The following is a 23,100-nucleotide window of genomic DNA, read 5'->3' on the forward strand; positions in this document are numbered from 1 at the left end:
AACTTTATATTTTTGTCTAACATACATGCATATACTTTTATTTCCATTTTGTGTGACGCACACCAATGCCTGTAATTTATTTTATATAAACTTTGGGGTGCATTTATCATTATCACTTTGAATATAGTTTCTTTTAAATTGTAATGTTGTCGCCGCGGTTAAGTCAGTCTAGTCTTGTCTAGCCGGGCGAGGTGAGTGCCTAGGTCGGCTTTGCCACCGCGGGCGGGTCGGTAGTAATGCTAGTCGGGGAGGGAGAGCAAACGTGTTCAGCTGCTGACAAGCTAATGTTAGCTTTCATCCATAATGTGTGCTAGAAAACAAAGACACTCACCACTAGTGCTACTGCCGGCCGCCGACTCCAATGTATCCATCACCACACCGCCATATGTATTGGCCCGCGTCCGCCTGACTCGTTGATTCAGGCCAGGCTTCTCCATGCTTCTGGTTAGTAAGTGATGTAATACTTGATTTACAAATGCTGAATCCATCATATATAAAATATGAAAATGCAATCATTAGGACATTATAGATGAGCTTATTAATGAAGAGTAAAACATTTATAATTGTGATTATAAACCACATAGTAATGAGTATTTACGGCAGAAACATGCTTTATAAATGATGAATTCAGTATTTACTAATCCATAACTAATGTGCTTATCAATGATGAATAAAACATTTTAACTGTGTTTATAAACTGCATACTAATGTGTGGTAATGTCAGAAAAATGCCTTATAAATGATGAATTGTTAGTTAATGCCTAACTAATGCTTAATAGTGTGTACTCATTATAAAGTGTTACCCTTGTGACTTCAACTATTTTCTCATTATGTCACTGTGGAGACTAAGTGCGGCTGCATTCACGTTCCCTGGTAATTTAAAAAAAAACCTCAAGTCTAGAAATATTATCAGCACAAGATACTAATATACTACATAAACATGCATCGATATCACATCGTATTAATTTCCTCAATCCTTTACAACATTAGTTAGTTACTTTGCATGTTGAGATTATCAATACAGAGAATTAATCAATTATTATTTCTTATATATGGCTACCTGGCGGTATATAAAATAGTTGAAAGGAATCTTACCTTTACCAGTTTAAACGTGAGTGATCTTAAACATTGATATATCACTAGGCCTAATTATAACCGAGTAGTATGATATATGATTTGTATTCTTCTTATTACTTTCACTTGCATGTGAATGTGTAATTTTACATTGAAATATTGCTAATCTCACTTAGGCCTACCCTACATAAAGAAGTTTAATCTATGATAAAAGGTCAGATTTTTCAAATTAAATCTTAATCTGAAAATAACTATAGCTTTTAAATAAATGGTATGGGATTTTGACCGGCTGGACGGTCAAGCTCCGCCCCCCAAGTAGTCCACCCCTTTCCGCTCCTTCCCAATGGGCGAATCTGGAGAAAGGAGAAATAACTGCGGTCAAGTGAGCCGTCATTCGCTTCTCCGTAGTCAAGCCAGCCGTCTCTATATAATGTAGTGCTCCCGTATTGTGATATTTACGGTAAATTCACTGAAACCGCTCCAAGCGAGCTGACAAGAAGTATAAACACTTTATTGTCATTCTTTATCACCTTTTTTTCCAGTATAAAACTGTTACCAGCAGAGAGGAGATAAAGTATTAACGTTACATCAACAGTTACATATACAGTAAAATATTACATTATATTTTTAAAAAATCATAAAAATTAAACTGTCTGTTTCCAGTCACTGATTTAACTGCAGGTTCATTCTATGGCACCTAAGGTATATTATCACAAAATTACAGGACTTTTCACTGTGAAAATTCATAATAAAATGCATTTGAATATTTACTGTACATTAAAAACTTTACGTTAAAAAATTAATTAAAATTAAACTGTCTGTTTCCAGTCACTAATTTCACTGCACGTTCATTCTACAGGACTGCAGGTATATCCTCACACATTTACAGGAATTTTCACTGTAGAAATTCATAATAAAATGCACTTCAATATTTACTGTACAGTAAATATTCAAATGCATTTCATTATGAATTTCCACAGTGAAAAGTGCTGTAATTTTGTGATAATATACCTTAGGTGCCATAGAATGAACCTGCAGTGAAATTAGTGACTGGAAACAGATAGTTAAATTTTTATGATTTTTAAAAAATACAATGTAATATTTTAATGTACAGTAAATATTAAAGTGCATTTTATGATGAATTTCCTCAGTGAAAAGTCCTGTAAATTTGTTAGAATATACCTGAAGTCCTTTAGAATGAACCTGCAGTGAAATTAGTGACTGGAAACAGACAGTTTAATTTTAATGATTTTTTAAGTAATATTTTTAATGTACAGTAAATATTGAAGTGCATTTTATTATGAATTTCCACAGTGAAAAGTGCTGTAATTTTGTGATAATATACCTTAGGTGCCATAGAATGAACCTGCAGTGAAATCGGTGACTGGAAACAGACAGTTTAATTTTTATGATTTAAAAAAATATATAATGTAATATTTTACTGTACAGTTAATATTCAAATGCATTTTATTATGAATTTCCACAGCGAAAAGTCCTGTAATTTTGTGATAATATACCTTAGGTGCCATAGAATGAACCTGCAGTGAAATTAGTGACTGGAAACAGACAGTTTCATTTTTATGAATTTTTAAAAATACAATGTAATATTTTACTGTACAGTAAGTTGAAGTGCATTTTATTATGAATTTCCACAGTGAAAAGTCCTGTAAATGTGTGAGGATATAGCTGAGGTCCTGTAGAATGAGTCTGCAGTGAAATTAGTGACTGGAAACAGACAGTTTAATTTTGATTATTTTTTTAATGTAATTTTTTTAATGCACAGTAAATATTGAAGTTCATTTTATTATGAATTTCTACAGTGGAAATTCCTGTAAATGTGTGAGGATATACCTGCAGTCCTGTAGAATGGACCTGCAGTTAAATTAGTGACTGGAAACAGACAGTTTAATTTTAATACATTTTTAATGTAATATTTTTAATATACACTAAATATTGAAGTGCATTTTATTATGAATTTCTACAGTGAAAATTCCTGTAAATGTGTGAGGATATACCTGCAGTCCTGTAGAATGAACCTGCAGTTAAATTAGTGACTGGAAACAGACAGTTTAATTTTTATGAATTTTAAAAAATACAATGTAATATTTTACTGTACAGTAAATATTGAAGTGCATTTTATTATGAATTTCCCCAGTGAAAAGTCCTGTAATTTTGTGATAATGTACCTTAGGTGCCATAGAATGAACCTGCATTTAAATTAGTGACTGGAAACAGACAGTTTAATTTTTATGATTTTTAAAAAATATAATGTAATATTTTACTGTATATGTATCTGTTGATGTAACGTTAATACTTCATCTCCTCTCTGCTGGTAACAGTTTTATACTGGAAAAAAAGGTGATAAAGAATGACAATAAAGTGTTTATACTTCATGTCAGCTCGCTTGGAGCGGTTTCAGTGAATTTACCGTAAATATCACAATACGGGAGCACTACATTATATAGAGACGGCTGGCTTGACTACGGAGAAGCGAATGACGGCTCACTTGACCGCAGTGAGAAATCCTGTTGCAAAGTGATGTCGGTGAGTGAAAGTACGTTGCTACAACAAATGCAATAAATTAAAAACTTTATTCACATCTCACGTCACTTTGGTTGGTGTATATTGTTGTTTAACGTTTGGGTATCTTGGCATTTAATGGTCATTCATTCATTGTGATATCCTACGCGACGGTAGCATTAGCATTAGCGTTGTTGTAGTTTATATAGCTGTGTGTGTGCGCGCGCGCGTGCATGTGCGTGTGTGTGCTGTGCTTCTGCTTGCAATGCTCACACCCAATCCTGCAGCAACCATGCTCAAGAATATGCTATGGCAAATTAAGTAACATGTTATGCTTTCCTTTCAAGAGTGACAGAGATGGCATTCACTTCACTGATTGAAGTCATCATTGTTCCTGTTGAATTCTTCATCTTGTGTTGGCTTTCTACTGCTTCTACTGGTCAGTTTTGACCCGAGTCAGGTTAATAAATGAAAAAAATGTTCTTGAGTCCTTGAGTCATTTTATCTGTAGTAAGATGCTGCAGATGATTTATCAGTCTGTGGTGGCAAGATTGTAGTTTTTTTCCGTTCTGCTGGCGAGGTGGCATCAGACACAAGGATGCAAGGCATCTGGGTAAACTACTTGGTGGTAGAGAGATGTACACTGAAGATGTGAGAGGCCATTCAGAACAACCACCAGGATCATCCACTTCATAACATCTTTATGGATCAAGTACAAACGGCAGTGGTGGACATCTCCCCTTTCTTCACTGCACGATAGATAATAATTGTACTTTTTTTTTTTTTTTTTTTTTTTTTTTTTTTACAGGGAAATAGCTTGGTCTGCATGAATGCTGCACCCATATTAAATATCTGTGTTGGGTTTTTTTGCCTGACCTACTGCTAACAGATTTCATAGTTTGATCTGTGTGTTCATTGTTGCAAAATAACAGAAACATTTCTTTTGGTAATTATTTGCATTATTTGCTATCACTGGCTTTCTTCAATCATCTATCATTATGATATTCCATGAAAAGGGTTGCACTTTTTTACTTACTTAACCAGTCAACTGAGAACCACTGCCCTTGATTACCTGGACAAGTCCCAAAATACACTCCACACACGGGCACATACAGTAACAAAGGCTATGACATCAATACAGAACATGACGCTGTAAAGGTGAGAAGTGGTTAAAAAAAGTTTCCAAGGTATGTTTTTTAGACTGATGCAGACCTACATCATTGGAAGATAGGAATATTATATAATGCTTTCTTTGATTGTTGTACAGTCTGCTGATTGATGAATCCTACATGATAATTTATGTAGCCTATAAAATAATCACTCACTTCTCTGCATTTTGCTGTTCTCGGGTTTCCGTTAATGACATAAACAATGACAATATGTCGCTGCAAAAGACATTGCAAAAACAGTTTTTATGTTCACTAAAGTTTTATTAAAATTGTAGATCAATCTTCAGTCAAATAGTCGTTTAGTAAATGTACAGCAGTAGGGAAAAATCCTCCATCCGGGCACTGTTTCTTCCGAGTTTCCGAAATCCCGACTGTCCCTGAACTAACCACGATGACATAGTGTACTCTAGGCAGAACTTGGCGTGTGACGTGCGTGTCATGGGCCTCCCGCTGCACGCGTTAGTATTGCTGCAGGCCGCAGCCGTTAGTACTTGTGGGAAGTCCGGACTTTACCGAGTCAGCATCGTGGTCACGTCACTACCTTTTGTAATTGTACACTTTCCGGGAATACCCTGAACGCATCACAATCAGACAGCACAAAGTCCAACAGGCAGAGGAGAGAAGAGCGACCGCAGTGTAACAGAAGTGAAAGTGACACAGGCGAGCTAACGCTGAAAAAAAAAAAAACCCAAGACGTTGAACCACTTTGTTTTAGGTGGAACATTCAGCAAAGGTTTGAAACTAGAGAGCTGGTATGCTGTATTTCCTGTTTTTAAAGTTGACTCGAGTCGCACTATAAATGTACTGGATCCGGTGACAGCTTCGACACAAATACAGCAAGAGACGCAACAGACATGGTAAGTCTTTAAAAATACCCTATGGACTAAATAGCTTTGTTGTAAGAGCTAACAACTTCGATAAGGAGAGAGAGAGAGAAGAGACACAACTTTGATTTTGCAGAATGCTTTTCAAAAATAGAGCAACCATTGCCCTACATTATCTGCGGGCAAGGTCCATAGACTGTATAAAAAACAAAGTTTTATGGCAAAGTTCCATAAGGTAATAATAGGTAAACGTGACGCGGTAGCTGCTGTCAAATATATTGTCTTCCATTTTAAATGACCAATATATAAGCAGAAAATTACAAAACTAAGATTCAAAAAGTTTTATCTTTTAGAAAACATATCAGCTAGGTGTCAGGTCGCCAAATATTGACGTGAATGTTAATGAACACATTTGAATAAATATAAAATAAAAGCATAACAAATAGAAGCATTATAAATTACAGTGATGATATGCATTAAATTAAGTGAGTCTACTGGGGTTGAGATTTGGTCCTCTGTTAACTCCCAGGCCAGGGCATTAAGTCATGAATTTAGAATGCATTCTTGCCAGTCAGCATTTTTTACATCCCAGTGACCTTCAATCATGCTGTTTTTGAAATATGAATGAACTTAACACAGGGTTTTTGTTACTAAAAACAAGAAAGCCGTTGTTTCCACTGTAATAGGATGGTGTACCATACTGCACTACAATGAACATGCTATAAGTGATGTGGGTGTGGTTTCCCAGGATAATGCCAGGTTCATTAATGCAGGTAGGAGGGAGGGAAGGAAGGAAGCAAGGAGGGGAACTGGAATGGACAGCAGTTCCTGTGTTAAGACATCACTGGCTGAATTTTAACACAGACTATTGTTCAAATACTATTTGATGGGACACAAATGAGATGAGTGGGCATTGAGGGCATTCATTAATCAGTTTTCATCAGTCACTGTTATGATGTTTACAACTCTTAGCCTACAGAGAACTTATAGTTTGAATAGGAAGTGAACCATATCAAGATGCTGGGAGCACACTTGTTTTGTTCTATCTGTCCGTTTCCTGTTCCTGTCAACTTCTGAGATGGTGGTTTCCTCTCGTGGCTCAGAGGTCAAAGGTGAAGGAGAAACATGTCAGAATTTTAATTGCTTTGAGGTCAAACTACTCTCTAAATATCCTGCTCCAGGGTTTTTATCAATCTGCAGTAGCCCTGTTGTTTTCTCTCTTGGGTGCTGCCCTTTTCCCTTTCAGCAGACATAGAGGATAGTGAGAACAGCTGCTGCGAGAATATATATTTTTCATGTTCTTGGACAACCTGAACTACTTCATTTTTTAAGTTTCATGTCTCATAAATTGTTCCTCTTTGCACCTTAGCTTCAAGTTTCAGTGCTGGGGAAAATTTACAAAGTGAATGTACTCTTGCTGCAATCACATTGAAAAACATGTCACAGCACGATGGCTTGTGTTGCTCAAAATTACTGGAGGACTGTTGCTTTGTTTGTAAAACAGAAGGGCTCTGTCAGGCAGACAACGATTTCACTGGCTGAGTAGGACTCTTAATGACCAGCAGAATGACCTATATGCACAAGATCGGTGGGATTGTACAGAATAACTTTTCTAAAGCTAAAATATTGCAGTTTTGATTTGATTGTGTCCTTTAAAGTCTGTAAGAATGTGATCTAGATAAGAAGGATAGAAAGTTTTCTGCTTTAACTTTAACTCATTATGAAGTAAATGATAATTGTACAATGTAATGGCTAGAATGATGACAGCATATGCTCCCTAAAAGCCTCGCTTTCACTGTGAAATTTTCTTCTTGTTGATTTTCATATGATTAAGTAGATCCAGTCAGCCTGATTAGACACTAGATGGACACAGACACAGCTGTATTTGCTGAGCCTACTGAGGTCGCTTATGGTACCTGTGTTAAGCACGTCCCACAAACTGTTTTTATTCCATTGTTAACATAACTGGTTTAAATACCTGGGAAGGCAAAATGTGGGGGTTTATCACAGATCCTGCTTTTGATTTTAATTATCGCAATCAAAAGCTTTGATTCAGATCAATTTTCAATCTAGAATCAAAATCATAACACCTACTTTTATGTCTCCTTTACAGACTAAATTAATGGATAAACTCACAAGTATTCTTCTTCTCGTCCTCCACCCAGCCTCTGCTGTAGTTGCTTATTTGCACAAAGCAATACTCAAACTGTGATTACTTGAAATAAAATTATGACAATTTGGTAAATGGACTGCACTTACATAGTGCTTTTCTAATCTCTGGGACCACTCAAAGCATTTTACATTACAGATGGCGCTCATTCACACACACATTCATACTGGTGGCAGAGGCTACCCTACATTGTGCCACCTGCCACCATTAGGAATTCATTTATGCACCGATGAACGCAGCATCAGGAGCAATTTGGGGTTCAGTCGAACCATCAACCTTCCGATCATTGGACAACCGATCTAGCAACTGTGCCAGAGTCGCCTTTACATCTTCAATGAACATGACTTCTTTCTACTCTCGTATTTCCAAAGTGGTGTGGATCATTAACCATGCTGTGTGTGTTGATTTGACAGGAGAATGGGAAGACCCGCTTGCAGCAGGCCCAGGAGGAGGTGGAGGAGGTGAGGGTCATCATGTTGGACAACCTGAACAAGGCTGATGAGAGATCTGGAAAACTGGGCGAACTGGAGGATAGGGCTGATGATCTCCATGCAAAGGTAAGCGGAGGGAGATAAGAGAAGCTTAAGTGGGAAACAATCCTTACATAGCCTCACATCATACTATTAGGTATAAGTGTGAACACTACTTAGCGTTCTCTGTGGAAGTCTATGGAAAAGGTGAATGACTGCAGTAAATGGCTTACAGCCTCCTTTTCCACAAACGTCCATGGAATAAAACGAGGAAATGTCATATTCATGTCTATAAATACATCTTAGGTGGAGCTGAAGAGGAAAACAAATGTACAATTTACATCCTGAATGTGTTTAATGGTGCTATTTTTAGAAAGGTATTTCCTATTGTTTACTAAGATGAATGAAGTGAGCTGGTCTCCCTGGGTATGACAAAGTGAGTCCAGGACATGCCACGAGGCGAATGTCCGTCCGGGGGTCGACAAGCAGGTCACACCATTCCCATGTTGCCCTGTTGGCCAGTGTTACATCACACTGTTCAGCAGTTCTCAGAGAACTATAAAAGCAAACAGGCATGCAACTGAAATTTAAGTTCAACAACCACTTGGAAAGTAGCTCTCAAGATGAAGTTCAGTGCTCATAGAAGTTCTAAAGAATAAGACCTTAGTAATTTGGCACTGATAAAAAAAAACAACGTAAAGCTGCACCAGTTTATTATGGTAGTAAGCAAAGGTGGGACCAAGTCTTTGTTTTGAAAGTTTTGTAAGTCTCAAGTCTTTGCCCTCAAGTCCTGAATCAAGTCCCAAGTCAAGACAGGTTACAGTTTGAGGTTCAAGTCCTTTTAACAACGGAGTAATAATATTAACGTAGATCATGTATGCTTTTAAAATCTGTATTTATTAATCAAAACTTTTTTTTTGCAAGAAAATTATTTTGAAGAAAAAAAAAAACAAGTGCATAACAAGAGCATATTGCACTATAACTAGTTCCACAGCAGTTTCTACTCATATTGACAAACCCACAATAACAAGAGAACAAGAGAATTATCAGCTCTGTGGAGCATTTCAGCGTCTTTCAGCTCATTGTTTCGGTACTATGGCCTGCAACTAGTTGTATATATTGTTTACAAATACGTTTATGAAAACAACTTTATAGAGTGATGATATATAACTGGACGATGTTATAGGCTGATATCGGCCTATCACAGACATATTAATATCTATTTGGTATCAGCCTATGTTTTCCGATATGCACTGATTTTACATTTTTTTTTACAGAACATTATAATTCTTTATCATGATCAGCAATTTACTGATACTGAACACAGAGTACTTATAGCTATTTACCCGCCATATGAATAATCATTGAATTTGTCTTAAAAGAAGCAAATGCTTCACCCAGCAGATCCAGAAAAACATACGCCTTATTCTGAGTTTAGCCCTTTTTTGCCTGCCGCAATTCCTGAAGAAAATATCCTGCTTTTTAGCTGCTAAAGACTACAGTAGTTGCTTACTTTGTCTCTTTGTGGTCTTCAGAGAGATTCTTTTCAAAGTGTATCTAAGGCTCGTTGAGGCATAAGTGTTGTCACCTGCCTGTTTGCTTTCAAAGTTCTGTAAGAACTGCTCAACAGTGTGTAACATGGGCCAATGTGGCAATATGGGAGGTAGGTAATAACTCTCTGTGGCCCTCTTATATAGTATTTTGTCTATTGTTGATGCAAAAATATAGCAGATTCAAGTCAACAATAGTGTCAAATATCATAGAATTTCTGAGCGCTGAACTTCAGCTGCAGAGGTGACCTCCCTGTTTGCCTACCCCTAATCCATGTTATCACTAACGTTATACGTGTGTTATTCAACTAAAATCTCAGTTTGCTCTTTTAGTTCTCTGATAAAAGCTCAACAGTGTGATGTAACACTGGCCAACTTGGCAATGAGGCAACGATGTGACCTGCTTGTCTGCTTGAATTTAAATCTATAAGTATTTTCACTTTACACTGAATATTTGTTATCACATAACTTACAAAACTTTTGTTCAAAGTCAAGCAAAAACATATGCATAAACAAATGCCAGAATATATATCTTAAAGATAATTAACATCATCTTGATACATTGCCAGTTAAGTAAATTGATGCCGTCTCAGTCGGCTAGAGTTATTAATTGTTAATTTATATGCGTCTGATGATGTACGATGTGCAAAGTATACGTAGCTATGCCATTCAGAAAGTTATACATTTGTTTATTGTGTTAACAGGGACCGACAGTCCGCTATTGTCCGTTATTGTTATTAATAAATAACTGTTATTGTACTGTACTGGAAAATGAAAGTTTTTAAAAAATCACAAAACACATTTCCATGGTGAGTTATGCGCCACTGCTTTTATGAAACTAAGTAGCGGCCAAGTTCACCCAGGATCAGTTAAATATTCATGCTTAATCCACCCTGTGGCTTTTACTTAAAAATAAAAATGTGGACATTCAACCTTAAAGCTTCTTCCATTTTCACAAATATGTGGCAGAGTGCTGATGCCAAAGCCACATCCATGTTGTGAACTGGTTTTGAAATTCGGGCACTGAATTTAAGCATTACGTCCAATTATGCAAAATCACCTGCACACTCGGAAGGCTGTTCCATTCATGCGTTATACCAGTGATAGGAAGGACTCTGGCCTCGCCTCTGGAGGACCCAACTCTGAAGGAAGGATCCTACCAAGGACGGATCCTTGACTTTGGGATACAGCCACTGACTGTAAACCAGCCAGTGGTGACTTTGTGCATGCGCGATTTGCAGACTGGACGCTAAGGGGTTAATATCCCCTCATAGTGATCAAGATGAGCAGTACAAATGTGCTGTAGAGACATGTAGTCTGCCTGTTGTTATGCTTGCCGAGAGGGCGGAGACATATACAGATGTTAGCAGTGACGCAATGACGTGGCTCTAGAGCCTGTGGAAAAGCAAACAGGTTCAGAGCTGGGGCCGGATTCACAAAGCATTCTTAAGAAAAAAATGCTTCTTAAGTGCCACTTTTTTCTTAACTTTGCTCTTAAGACAAAATTTAAAAAGATTTGGTATTCATGAAGTATTCTTATCTTTTCTTTATTTTTTTTTCTTAACTTTCTTCTTAATTTTTCCTTAGATAGAACTTGAGAACAAATGGGATTCTTGAATGTTGTTAGATTTCTTCTCATATTTCTTCACAACTTTAAGAGAAGCCCTCAGCAGTCTTAAAACAGCTACAGTGAAAAGATTAGTCTTAATATGTATTTAGTTGAACAAATTTGTATGACATTCATTTGATTTCTTAAATATTTCTTTTAGCCCTAGACAATGGGCCTCATTCACCAATATCTTCTTAAGAATCTTCTTAGATTCTTTCTTAAGTCCTTCTTAAGAAGATTTCTAAGAAGACCCTACGTCAGATTCATCAACATGTTCTTAAGCCGCTGAATTGTTTGCAGCCGTGTTTTTAAATTGATTTAAAATTTAAATTGAGTGCCATCTCCTCATAAATTGAGCAGGCGTGACAGGTGAGTCTAATTAACATAGGATTAGCATAGGTAACCGCCCATTAATGCCCATAAAAGGACCCATAAAAAGGACTGCAGGGCCGTGTGTAGACGCCACACAGAGGAAACAGCAACAGAATGCCTAAAGCAAAGCATAAATCCGTCGGAGCACAGGTAAAAAAGAAAAAAAAACTTTTGCATTTCAGAACTAGAAGTTCTGCTGCAGGAGATCACTTAGAGAAATATATATATATATATATATATATATTTAAAATGTGTGCCCTGTAAGGCAGGAGTTTACCATAGTGTGTAAGCTCAAAATATGTCTTGAGTATTGGACTGAGGGGTTGCAACCTCGGCTTGATTTTATTTATTTTTTATCACAGATGAAGTCAACAGAACCAGAACAGACAGAGCCCTCGCACAGCAGCAATATATATGCCATTGTTTTGTAGGTCGTGGAGAAATGCCACCTATAAATAGGGTGGTATCACTAATGGACAGCATGATTTCCAATTTACTTGATTCATGTTAAAGCTTTGACACATTTAATTTAATTAAAATTAAAAATTAAAAAATTAAATGAATATATAAATACATAAATATGACGGAAATTACACTGTAATGTATTTTATTGAATTTAACAAAAGAAGACAACACAACCATGCTAACATGTCAGCACTGAAATGTGCTTAAGAGTACTCCTGAGTGTTCGTAGGATTTGTTCTTACCTAAGAAAAATCCTGGATAAGAAAAAAATTCATGAATGCCACAATCTTCGTAAAATCTTCGTAAGTAGGACTTAAGAATAAATTTGTTCTGAAGAACGGTTCGTGAATGAGGCCCATTCTTAGGAACATCTTATCTTTTTTTCTTAAGAATTCTCTTAAGTTTTATCTTAAGAACACTTTTGTGAATCCGGCCCCTGGTTCTCAAGTTGAACAGTAAACCACACAAGCACTGGCCTGTATCTGGCTCTGAACCGGCCCCTGGTCGGAAACCCCTAATTGTCATTTAGTGAAATAAAAAAGTGTAATGTAACTTGTTCTCTTTTTGTGTGTGTTTCCTTTTGTAGAGTAAACAATTTGAAAAGACTGCCAACCAGGTGAAGCAAAAGAAAATGTGGGAGAACAAGAAGATGAAAGTGATGTTCATTGCCATCGGCGTGGTAGCAGCACTCGTCATTGTTGGACTTATAATCGCAGCTATTGTAGGATGGTAGCTCCTTTGCTTGTGGACTGGACTGTGGGACATGTGGACAAAGATAAAAGGTCCAGGAAAAGAAGAGTGCAAACTGTGGGACTCTAACCTGAACCGCTTAGTCTGTGATTTCTGTGTTTAACAATATTTATGGGAGTATCGGTCCCACCATTCGTTAGTGTAAGTCTTCAGTTAATATGGTACCATTGATTGCTCGGTTGCTTTGCTGCTTTTTTAAATAACTTTTCAAAGGTCATGTCTCTGTCAGGCCCACATTGGAAGGACACACAGATCTTAGATCTTAGAATTAGATCTAAATAAAACGTGCTCTGGCACTACCCCACCCAAACAATGAATAACTAGTATTTTAACCAAACATTATTGGGCTGCTATATTTGTACTATTTGTTTGTACACTGTGGTTTATGTTCAGAGGAACAGATAGCTGCCATCAGTAGATGTTTTACTGAGGAATGAATTTATTTCACCATCTATTCAAGAGATTATTTCAGTCAACTCAGTTAACTGAGTAAGAAGACAGAAGAAACCTGAACAGGTGTCAAAACTGGTTAATATATATAGCTTCAGATAGCTTGAAATTGGAAAAAATTAACTTTTGTATTGTCACATAAAATGTAATCCGTGAAAAGTAAAATGCCTATATCATTAAAATGGGTTTAATGTGCAAAATGACTCGCTTTATTTTGTGGAGCTGTTGTATTTGTTGTGCTGAAATTAAGATCTATTGTAAAGGGTCTCTTGTCTATACTTTAAATACAGTATAAGTCAGTATGACGTGTTTAAGATGGGCATAGAAAACAGTCATGTCTTGAACTTGCATTTTGAGTTATTTTTGTCAAATGACTTTAACAACTTTTTCATTTAACCTATAGCCATAATCCACATGGAACTAATATTTAAAGCCTGAATACTCTAAATTGCCCTTTAAAAACATGATGAGCATTTGAGTGTGTAACTGTCAATGTAAATGATTATATTTCTATTTTATTTCAGTTAATCAGCAGTTTAATAAAGAATAACACAGTGTCCCCTGCTGGCCAATGCTTATACTGCAGATTAGTGCTGATCAGACTTGTTCACTTCTCTGAAACCATTTTACCAGACATTGCAAATATCAGCCATGGATACTTACTGTTTGTTAAAAGACTTGATGACAGTGTGTGAAAGCCTAAAGAAATGAATTTCCACATCTCAAATAACAGCAAAATGAGGTGCAAAACCATATTTTCTCACTTACCTCTGTTGGTGTCTATGCAGATAGTTTCTGCCAGATTTAGAGGAAACACCAATAGAATAGAGGTGAAATGAGGAAGACTGCTATATTATGGCAAAACATTATAATTAATATAGCCCATATTGAGATGATGATTATTTAAAATTATTACTCATCAGATTTGGAAACATCATGCAGTTATTGTACTCTAAAAACATAGCAGTTGATATTCTTGAACTTTAGTAAAACTTAACTGAAAACCAATAAAAAAGTATATGAAAAAAGATCCTTACATAAATAATATATAACACATAAATATATATGTATAGAGATTTCAATAAATATAAAAATGATTAAGTAGATCAAAAATAAAAAAGATCAACAATGTTGTAACATTTGTGCAGTTCAGAACCTACTGAATATTACTTAACATAGGCCTATATTCTCTAGATAAAAATAATAAATACAAATAATTTACACCAAATTAAATAATATCAAAAACTATGTTGTAGTGCACTGCCACAACCTACTGAAAACCTACTGACATGATGATTAGGTTATCACAGCATAAGTCTCTCCCAAGCTCCAAAGGAGAGAAACAAATTTATGTGCAACTTGGTTTGCACCATTTCATTTTCCACTTACAGTCCCATATGTATGCAAAGATGACATTTCCTTCCAACTTCACTCCATGCAGTTCTATCTTGTGGAACAAGAACAACTGCAACTAGAAAATTTCCTCTGGGGAAATTCTGAAAGGGCCACGGGGGCTACTGCCGGTGTGTGTACACTATGATGAGATTCTTCAGAGATTTCAAACTATGCCCTTTAACCTCAAAATGTGTGTGTGTGTGTGTGTGTGTGTGTGTGTGTGTGTGTGTGTGTGTGTTTGTGTGTGTGTGAGTGTGTGTGTGTGTGTGTGAAACGTGTATCTGGAGGAGTGTGCGGGCTTACGCGCGCATTTGTGTGTGTAGCGAGAATCGCATAAAGTTACGTGTGTGTGTGTGTGTGTGTGTAATTAAAATCACATAAAGTTACCTGTGTGTGTGTGTGTGTGTGTGTGTGCGTGTGTGTGTTTGAAGAATGTGTATGCATGTGTGAGGAGTGTGCGCGCTTACTCGCATGTGTGTGTATCTGTAACTGTAATCACATCAAAGATCAAAGGGAATCACATCAAAGCAATCAACAGAATTAACTGACACCTGTTCCGGCACAGTGACAGCAGAGGTGGACAGGCTGGAATTTCTGGCCTCGAACAGAAAGCATTTTTGGCAAAACTATAATACCTATCATTGATCCGACTTCACTTTGAGCGTCCTGAGTTCTTCCTTAATCTACTTTTTTTTTTATCCAGAAAAATAAAAAAATAGCTTTGTTAGAGCGATCTAAAAAAACTGTTCCATCTCTCTTTTTCAGAAATCTTCCTGCGTTTTTAATATGGGAGCCAATGAGGTGTGTTGGTGCGTGCTGGTGGCACATCTTTGCGTCCTATGCCCAAACTATAACTCTGACAGCTTTACCAGAGGATTGTGAGGGATTTTCCTACGTTTCCGTGTATAAATTATTTTTGTAGAGTGGAATTTGCGGCCTGGAGTGCAGTTTTCAAATTAATTTTTTTACGATTTTTTCTCTCCCTCTACACTCTGGCAATGATGTCACACACTGTGACACGAACATTCCGTGCAATACACACCCATTATAATCTCAGAATTTCTCCAAAAATGATCATGGTCATTGAACAGGGATTGATAAAAAACTATTTGACCTATCGAAACGTGGATTAATACACCAATACACAAGACTTGTGTCTACTGTTTAAAGTTTAAATGGAGTCTCTAGGTGAAATTATGCTGGAGAAGTAGACGTTTAAAAATCTCCAATTATTTTTCTTTTTTGCTCATTTTTTTTCGGCCGTCCCATTCATTTCAATGCAAAATTTTGGGCAGTTTTTCGCGACTTACGCCGTGAAAAATTCGTATTCTGTAGAGAAAAGTAATAGCACACCGATCCCGATCAAACCGCATGTTTTGATATATAATTTGTCCTGCAACTCTTCTAGTTGTAGGACTAGTATCGGGACGAAATTGCGTCCAGAAGAGGAAGAAGAAGAAATCCACAGTATAACAATAGTGATGGTCCCTACAGCTATTACTGTATGGGACCAGTGCTCGGTGCGATTGCCCCATGGCCCTAATAATGATGTAATGGCTTGAGAAAGGGATCATATATCTCAGCACTCTCCAGCATTCAGACCCTGAACATAATCCTTAAGAACAAATATGTTTTGAAGCCACCTTTAAGTAGTAGAGATATATCTGGGGGGAAGAAAGCCCAATGCCTTATTAAACCTTTTTTTTTAAACACACATGCAGTTCTCTCCAGCAAATCTGAAACCTCAGAGGCTTAAAAAATACTTTTAGAAGGTCTGCAAAAACAGGGAAAGTAATGTATAACTTATTCATCCACCGATCTAATGGTAACATAAAGAGTACATGCAATACACATTTGTGACAATTATTTATCATATTTTTGCAAAAAAACACAAACACAAACAAAAGAAATCACTAAGTCTTTGTTTCCTTCCTAAATCCTTAAAAGGTTACTTTTGTGTTTATTTAACTGTATTAAGTTTACTTTTGTATTTTGTGTAAAAGTCGTAGAGTATATTAATTATATAAGAACATCAATAAACATGATAAAACCACCACGATAATTAATATAAATATGGTTAAAAGTATGGATTACGTCCAAGAAAAAAAATACTTTTGACCCGGAAGTGACATAAAGAAGTCCTTCCTGCAGCAAGACCGGCAAGATGGCAGCGGACACGCAGGTTTGTGTGGCTGGTTTTAATAGTAAATTATCCGTTTACAGAAATGTATTCAAGTATAGTAGAAGCCAAATTCGTGGGATCTTGAACACCAATGTATGTTGATGTGTTTTGACATTCAACGAGAAACTTGTTCAAACTTGAAACCCAGCTAGCTAGCTGGCTGCTAGCTGAGTGCTACGTAGCCTCAGTGTGCCTCCAGCTAACAGCTAACCATAGATATCTATACAGCTAACGACAACCAGCCCGGACTGACGGAGCGCTACTGGCTACTGGCCACAATGGGAGGCGAGCTTACCTCCCATTTTGGTAGCAGCGTCTTATAATATAATTCGTCTGGGGTTTCAATTTACTGTCATGAACTGCAGTTGGTCTGAACTCCCTAAATGTTCTGATGTGATGAGTTAAGCCACGCCCTCCATAAGTAGTGAATTATGTTGTGATGATTATGTATGTTGTGATTACATTTATTAAATATACAGTGGTCAGCATAATGTCACGATCCTCCAAGTCCACGGTTCGATAAGACTTATAATTTAAAGGTGACTATTGCGATTCAGTTTGCGATTCAGATGTTTTTGTCAGACTATCATCTTTTGATATGTAAAAATCAACAGACTACTGGTTTTATGCTCTGCCAACGGTACATTTCTGAAATGTACCACACTACGGTTATGGTCTCATTTTTCGATTTAATACATTTTGCTCTTGATTACAGTCATTTGAACCGAAAGCCCATTTTTCAGTTTTCATTTAAAATTTAAATTGTGAAACCATAATAATATTACCTGTGCTTAAAACTCCTTTGAAGTGTGCTGCCCATTCGTCCTAAGCATGGTGTGTTCACTGGTGTGTAAAAAAGGATGGGTTAAATGCAGAGGTTGAATTTCCCCCTTGTAGGACTAATAAAGTAACATTTTTCTTAATAACAAGTAACACTTTGCATCTTTCTATCTCATTTCTCAGTAGTCAGCTCTTCTCACTCAGTGCAATTTCAGATAAAAACCCAAAACGTATGTAATCCATCAAATAATTACAGTCCTAATCTTAACATCAAGGTCCCAAATATGAATTGAGAAACATTTAACTAGAGCTGGGACAGTAAGCTGATTTGTCGATCAAAAGAAAGAAATTGGTCTATTTTTCTGCTAGTCATCAAATCATTTAAGCCATTCCTCAATTACGAAAGCCAAGTACTCACGGAAGGATAAACAGCCCTTCTTTGTCCCGTGTGATTATGGGACTGATTTGATCAGGTAGATTGAACTGGTGACGTTACTGTCTCCATTCACTTCAGTGAAGTCATTGGATCAGTCTTTATACTCATTGTGATTGTTTATCTAGGTTTCAGACACACTAAAGAAATTTGCTGTAAAAGTGACCACATCCAGTCTGAAAGAGCGCAAGGAGATATTTGGGGAGCTGAAACGCTGTACAAAGGGCAAAGGTGAGGTATTTTGTGTTATTTCATTTTCTACACTATGTTAAGATAAGTGCCATACTCAACTCAAATGCCTCTTTAAAATATTTCTTTCAGAGTTACCAGAGCCTGCCATCAAAGGATTATGCAAGCTCTTCTGTCTCACGCCACACAGATATCGGTAGGTGTATGTAATGACTATAAGCGGAGAAAAACCACCACAGTTAACACAATGAAATGCTCCTAGAACAGGTATTTGTTTTGGTGTTTGCCAGTTTAAAACAAACCCTTACCAAAAAATAATGTAGATAAGTACAACAGCCTTGCATTAAACTTCACCTTGGAAGTCATAATTTTCAGCTTTTGTTGAAATAATTTTGAGAGATTTTGCCTTTTACAGAAAGGTGTTCCTGTTATTTAACTTACCCTCCTTGATATAAATGGGGTGGCCAAATTAATATAAACACCTGTTGGTATAACCAGAGAATGGTTCACTGGAAACTCTGTTCCTGTTTCGTGTCACATGGGTTTTAGTTACTGCCACGCCCCTTTATGAGACTAGCAGCAGATCAGAGTCCATTGATTCCAATGGGAGAAATGAAACACAACAATTGCATTTTTTGGACACACAAATCAGGAGAAAATTAACTTTGTTCGAGACCCTTTCTCTGTCTCAGCCACTAACTCTTGCAGGATCTGGCAACATAGATATCGTTAACCCTAAATGCTAGTTGTAAACCATCTTTCAACAAAACCTGACCATTAGAACCATTGTGAAGGTAGGGTTCATGCAGGATTGTTTTATTGTCCTGCATTAGTTACAAAACTATTTTGTTGTCATGTTTCTTTCTTGTTTCCTGGCGTGTCGCCCCAAATGTGAAGTTTAGCAAGATTAACGAGGGGGGTTTAATGCTCCACAGTTTAGATACAATTATGAAGGCATTGAGTGGTAATTTAAGGTTAAGGTACCTTGAATGTGCTTTATTTTTACTCTCACAAAGCTCTATGAACTCTGCACATAATAAACTGGCAGCTGAGTGTATATCCTTTGTGTTTACATGGATGTGGGTGCTTTTTCAGGGATGCTGCATCACGCAGAGAGCTCCTCTCTGTTATTGCCCAGCTGGCTGACAGTCAGCCTGACATCCTGGTGACCAGCCTCCTCCACTGCCTGCTGAACAGTGGAGTCATCAGCAAACATGGAGAGCCCAGGTACTGCTCTGACCTTTGCACTGCATTTTTTATCTATAAAATTTGGAGTTGCACCCCTTTACATCTACAGATTTACAGAAGAGAAGAGATGCACCATCATAGCACTGTCACATAGACATTTTTCCCCACTGTGTTTAGGAGGCAGGATAAGAAATAATTATGCAGAGTTGTGCAGTGTGCTTTGTTGGATGAGAAACAGAATGCAAACCATAGAAAAGTAAAAGAGATGAATGTGTCTAGGAATCAATCTGTGGTTGCATATTATGTCCTCTTCCCCCTCTCATTGTCTTGTTATATTTGCAGCAAAAGCACCGGCTCTGCTGCCTTCATCGGCTTGTCTTGGACCTGCCTTTTAGTCCCCAGTATGTTTTCTGCCCCGGAGAAAAAAGGACCTATCTGGAAGAAAATGGTCAGTAAAATTTGTCTTTTCTAAATTAAGATCAAATGAATGATATGAATCTTTTTTGTGACTCTGAAAGGACTATTTCTGACTATTTCTTTACTATCTATTTCTTTCTATATTTTACTGAGGCGTTAAATGTTGCTGTCATAGTTAGTTATCTTTATCAATGCTTTTTGATGCATTTTTGATGTTGGTATGTTGTCTTTTCTTTTAGGTGGAGGTTCAGAGCCTTCTTGTAGCTGAGGTGGTGGGCGGAGCCAAGACCACGGCTCAAAAATCGAGCCTGAAGAACCTCAGTCACCTCTGGAAGGAAGTGAGTATGGAACACAATATAAATAAAAGCACACAAGTTGATCTTGTCAGAGGGGAGGATCTGACCTTCTGATCACACCGAATTGTAATTCGGGCCCGAGCAGGCAACGACCTGCGAGGTCCCTATTGTATTTCGAATGATTATTTTTTTTAATTAGGGCCTGAGCAGGCAACGACCTGCGAGGTCCCTATTGTATTTCGAATGATTATTTATTATTATTTTTAGGGCCCGAGCAGGCAACGACCTGCGAGGTCCCTATTGTATTTCGAATGATTATTAGGGCCCGAGCAGGCAACGACCTGCGAGGTCCCTATTGTATTTCGAATGTTTATTTATTATTAGGGCCCGAGCAGGCAACGACCTGCGAGGTCCCTATTGTATTTCGAATGATTATTCTTTTTTTTTATTATTTTTCTCGTGACGAAATGATCGCATTTTTCACTGCCTGAACATACCCCAAAACTCATCAAACTTTAAATATAAGTCACACCTGGCGAAAAATTTTATAATCTATTGTCATCCTGAATTTTCACCACTAGGTGGCGCTATAATAAAGGAAAGTGCGTTTTGGCTAAAAACTCCCACATACTTTATCACACATTCAAAAAACGTATATCCACTGAGTTGTGCTGAATCTCGTGATATAAGCCAGTCCCATTTTCGCCTAGAGTTTTTTTTTTTCGCAAATTCGCGAAATGTCGCAAACCTACTTTTTCGAACTCCTCCTAGGCAATTTCATCGTTTTGCACCAAACTTTGCACACAGCATCTATGGACCCTCATGACAAAAAGTTATTAAAAGAATTTTGATTACCCAAAGAATACTCAAGTTATTAAATAACAACTTCCTGCAGGTGGCGCTATTATCAACACAAAACACAAAGTGTTGCATATCTCCACATTGGTGTGTGACATGAAACTCAGGTTATTACTTCACCATGAGAACCATGAGGCTCACCGCAAAATTTTGGCCGATGAACACTAGGTGGTGCTCTTTAAATTGAAGTATTTTATATCTCCAAATCGGTTGGTCAGATTAACACCAAACTTGGTATACTTATTGTCAATGCCCTCCTGAGGATAACCCTTGAAGATTTTATTGATCGGCCCCTAGGTGGCGCTCTGGCGGCAGTTTAATTTAATAAGTGCCACTGTGCCCAGACCATAAGACTTAAGGCAATGAAATTCATAGGGGTGGTATAGACTGGCCCCTGTAACGCACAAACCTCGACGGCAGCATGCCCCGACACGCGTGTACTGCGAGGGCCCGTTCATTACTGCGCGCAGTCCTAGTTTTGTTTAATTTCCGTCATTCACTTTATTTAAATCACTGAACAAATCAGAGATGTGGGGGGAAGCAGAATCTGGAACCAGGCTAGGGACGACAAAATTGATAGGGCTGTCAAAATGAATGCATTCGTTTCTGCAAGTAATTTAAAATAGTAAGCTGGATAGATCTGACAGTGTGTTGTCTTTAACAGAATCCTGGACTGGTCGATCAGTACATCAGCACTCTGTTGAGTCTGGACCAGAGCCCCACTACTCTGGTCATGCTGGGGGTGTGTTTAAACTTTTGCACAGCTCAGAAAGACAAAGCTGCGATAGAGAAGCACAAGGTGAGTTTTCTTTCAGCTGTTCTCCAGTTCTCATTTTCAGTACGATGTTGTTGATTACTACAGTTCTAATATCATTAGCCCTCATCTCACACACATGTACATATATCTACAAAAGAACCAGGACTACCAACCGGGGTCCCAGGAACCCAGGAATAACCATTGTAAAATGTTAACTTATTTAATCTAAAAACATTTATACTTATTTAAGTAATGTCATCTGCAGAAAAAATAACATATTATTAACTTTTTAGGAAAGTTACAGCTCTGAATTTGAATATTGCTGCTACATCTGTGTTTGTCTCCTTCAAAATGATTTACAGTGCCCCTACCCCCCTGATAGTGAGTGATCCTTTAAATTAGGACCCATGGCAAACATTCTGTATATTTATTCTAAATGTGTTGTTTGTTTTAAAGAGCTTTAATAAATACAGAAACAGAAAAATAATGACATGAAGTCATTAAGTACAATTTGATTGACAAAGTCCATAATTGGAATGATGAAATAAAGCACCGTACTATACTCGTACCTCTGGGTTCTGTTGGGACCCCTGTGGGTAGGACGGCTCCGATACTCTGAATTTAGATTTCTTCTACGAAAACATGACATCTCAGATAAATATATTTTTGTAACATTGAACCATGAGTCTACTGTTTTCCAGAGTGCCCTGTTAGACCTGTACATGAAATCAGTCCTTATGAGCAAGACAAAACCACAACAGCACATTTTGGACAAAAGCAGCTCCTTTCTGCGTCACGTGTCCCACTCTGAGTTCAAGGAGCAGCTTCTCCCGACACTGCAGAAGACGATGCTCCGCAGTCCAGAGAACGCTATGCAGAGTGAGATGCTTTTAGTTTCTGATGATCGTATTTAATATTTACCTGCTAGGTTCTCCTGCAGCTCTCATACACTGGATTAAAACATTTTTTGGTTTCTTTACAGCCGTTTCGTGCCTGCTGTCGGCCGTAACTCTCGATCTCAGCCAGTATGCCATGGACATTGGAAAGGCCATCGCAAGTAAGTCTGTAATGGATGCTCCATTGAATTTGATTTTATCCGTCTTTTGGAACATATTTTTAAAGCATATGCTCATGAGGGAATGCTTTGTGACAGAAGAAATAATGGTTGAAAGACTGAGAACT

The 23,100-nt window shown here is 37.4% G+C and overlaps 2 protein-coding genes across 2 annotated transcripts in view; both read left to right on the top strand.

Moving 5' to 3' along the window:
* Window positions 1–5,228: 5,228 nt before the first annotated feature.
* Window positions 5,229–13,623, top strand: vamp5 (vesicle-associated membrane protein 5). The gene is made up of 3 exons (XM_059338232.1): window positions 5,229–5,620; window positions 8,171–8,314; window positions 12,810–13,623. The coding sequence occupies exons 1-3, from the start codon at window positions 5,618–5,620 to the stop codon at window positions 12,954–12,956; spliced, it is 294 nt and encodes a 97-aa protein (XP_059194215.1). The 5' UTR covers window positions 5,229–5,617; the 3' UTR covers window positions 12,957–13,623.
* A 3,319-nt stretch (window positions 13,624–16,942) lies between these two features.
* gcn1 (GCN1 activator of EIF2AK4) overlaps window positions 16,943–23,100 on the top strand; it is a 30,356-nt gene continuing 24,198 nt past the window's right edge. The window contains exons 1-9 of the mRNA XM_059336926.1: window positions 16,943–17,000; window positions 18,342–18,444; window positions 18,535–18,598; window positions 19,498–19,629; window positions 19,933–20,038; window positions 20,247–20,345; window positions 21,826–21,960; window positions 22,620–22,797; window positions 22,901–22,975. Coding sequence (XP_059192909.1) covers window positions 16,983–17,000; window positions 18,342–18,444; window positions 18,535–18,598; window positions 19,498–19,629; window positions 19,933–20,038; window positions 20,247–20,345; window positions 21,826–21,960; window positions 22,620–22,797; window positions 22,901–22,975 — 910 coding nt within the window. The 5' untranslated portion in view covers window positions 16,943–16,982. The remainder of the gene's footprint in view (window positions 17,001–18,341; window positions 18,445–18,534; window positions 18,599–19,497; window positions 19,630–19,932; window positions 20,039–20,246; window positions 20,346–21,825; window positions 21,961–22,619; window positions 22,798–22,900; window positions 22,976–23,100) is intronic.

Source organism: Centropristis striata, chromosome 7 (genome assembly GCF_030273125.1).
Source record: "Centropristis striata isolate RG_2023a ecotype Rhode Island chromosome 7, C.striata_1.0, whole genome shotgun sequence".
In the NCBI taxonomy this organism is placed as follows: Eukaryota; Metazoa; Chordata; class Actinopteri; order Perciformes; family Serranidae; genus Centropristis; species Centropristis striata.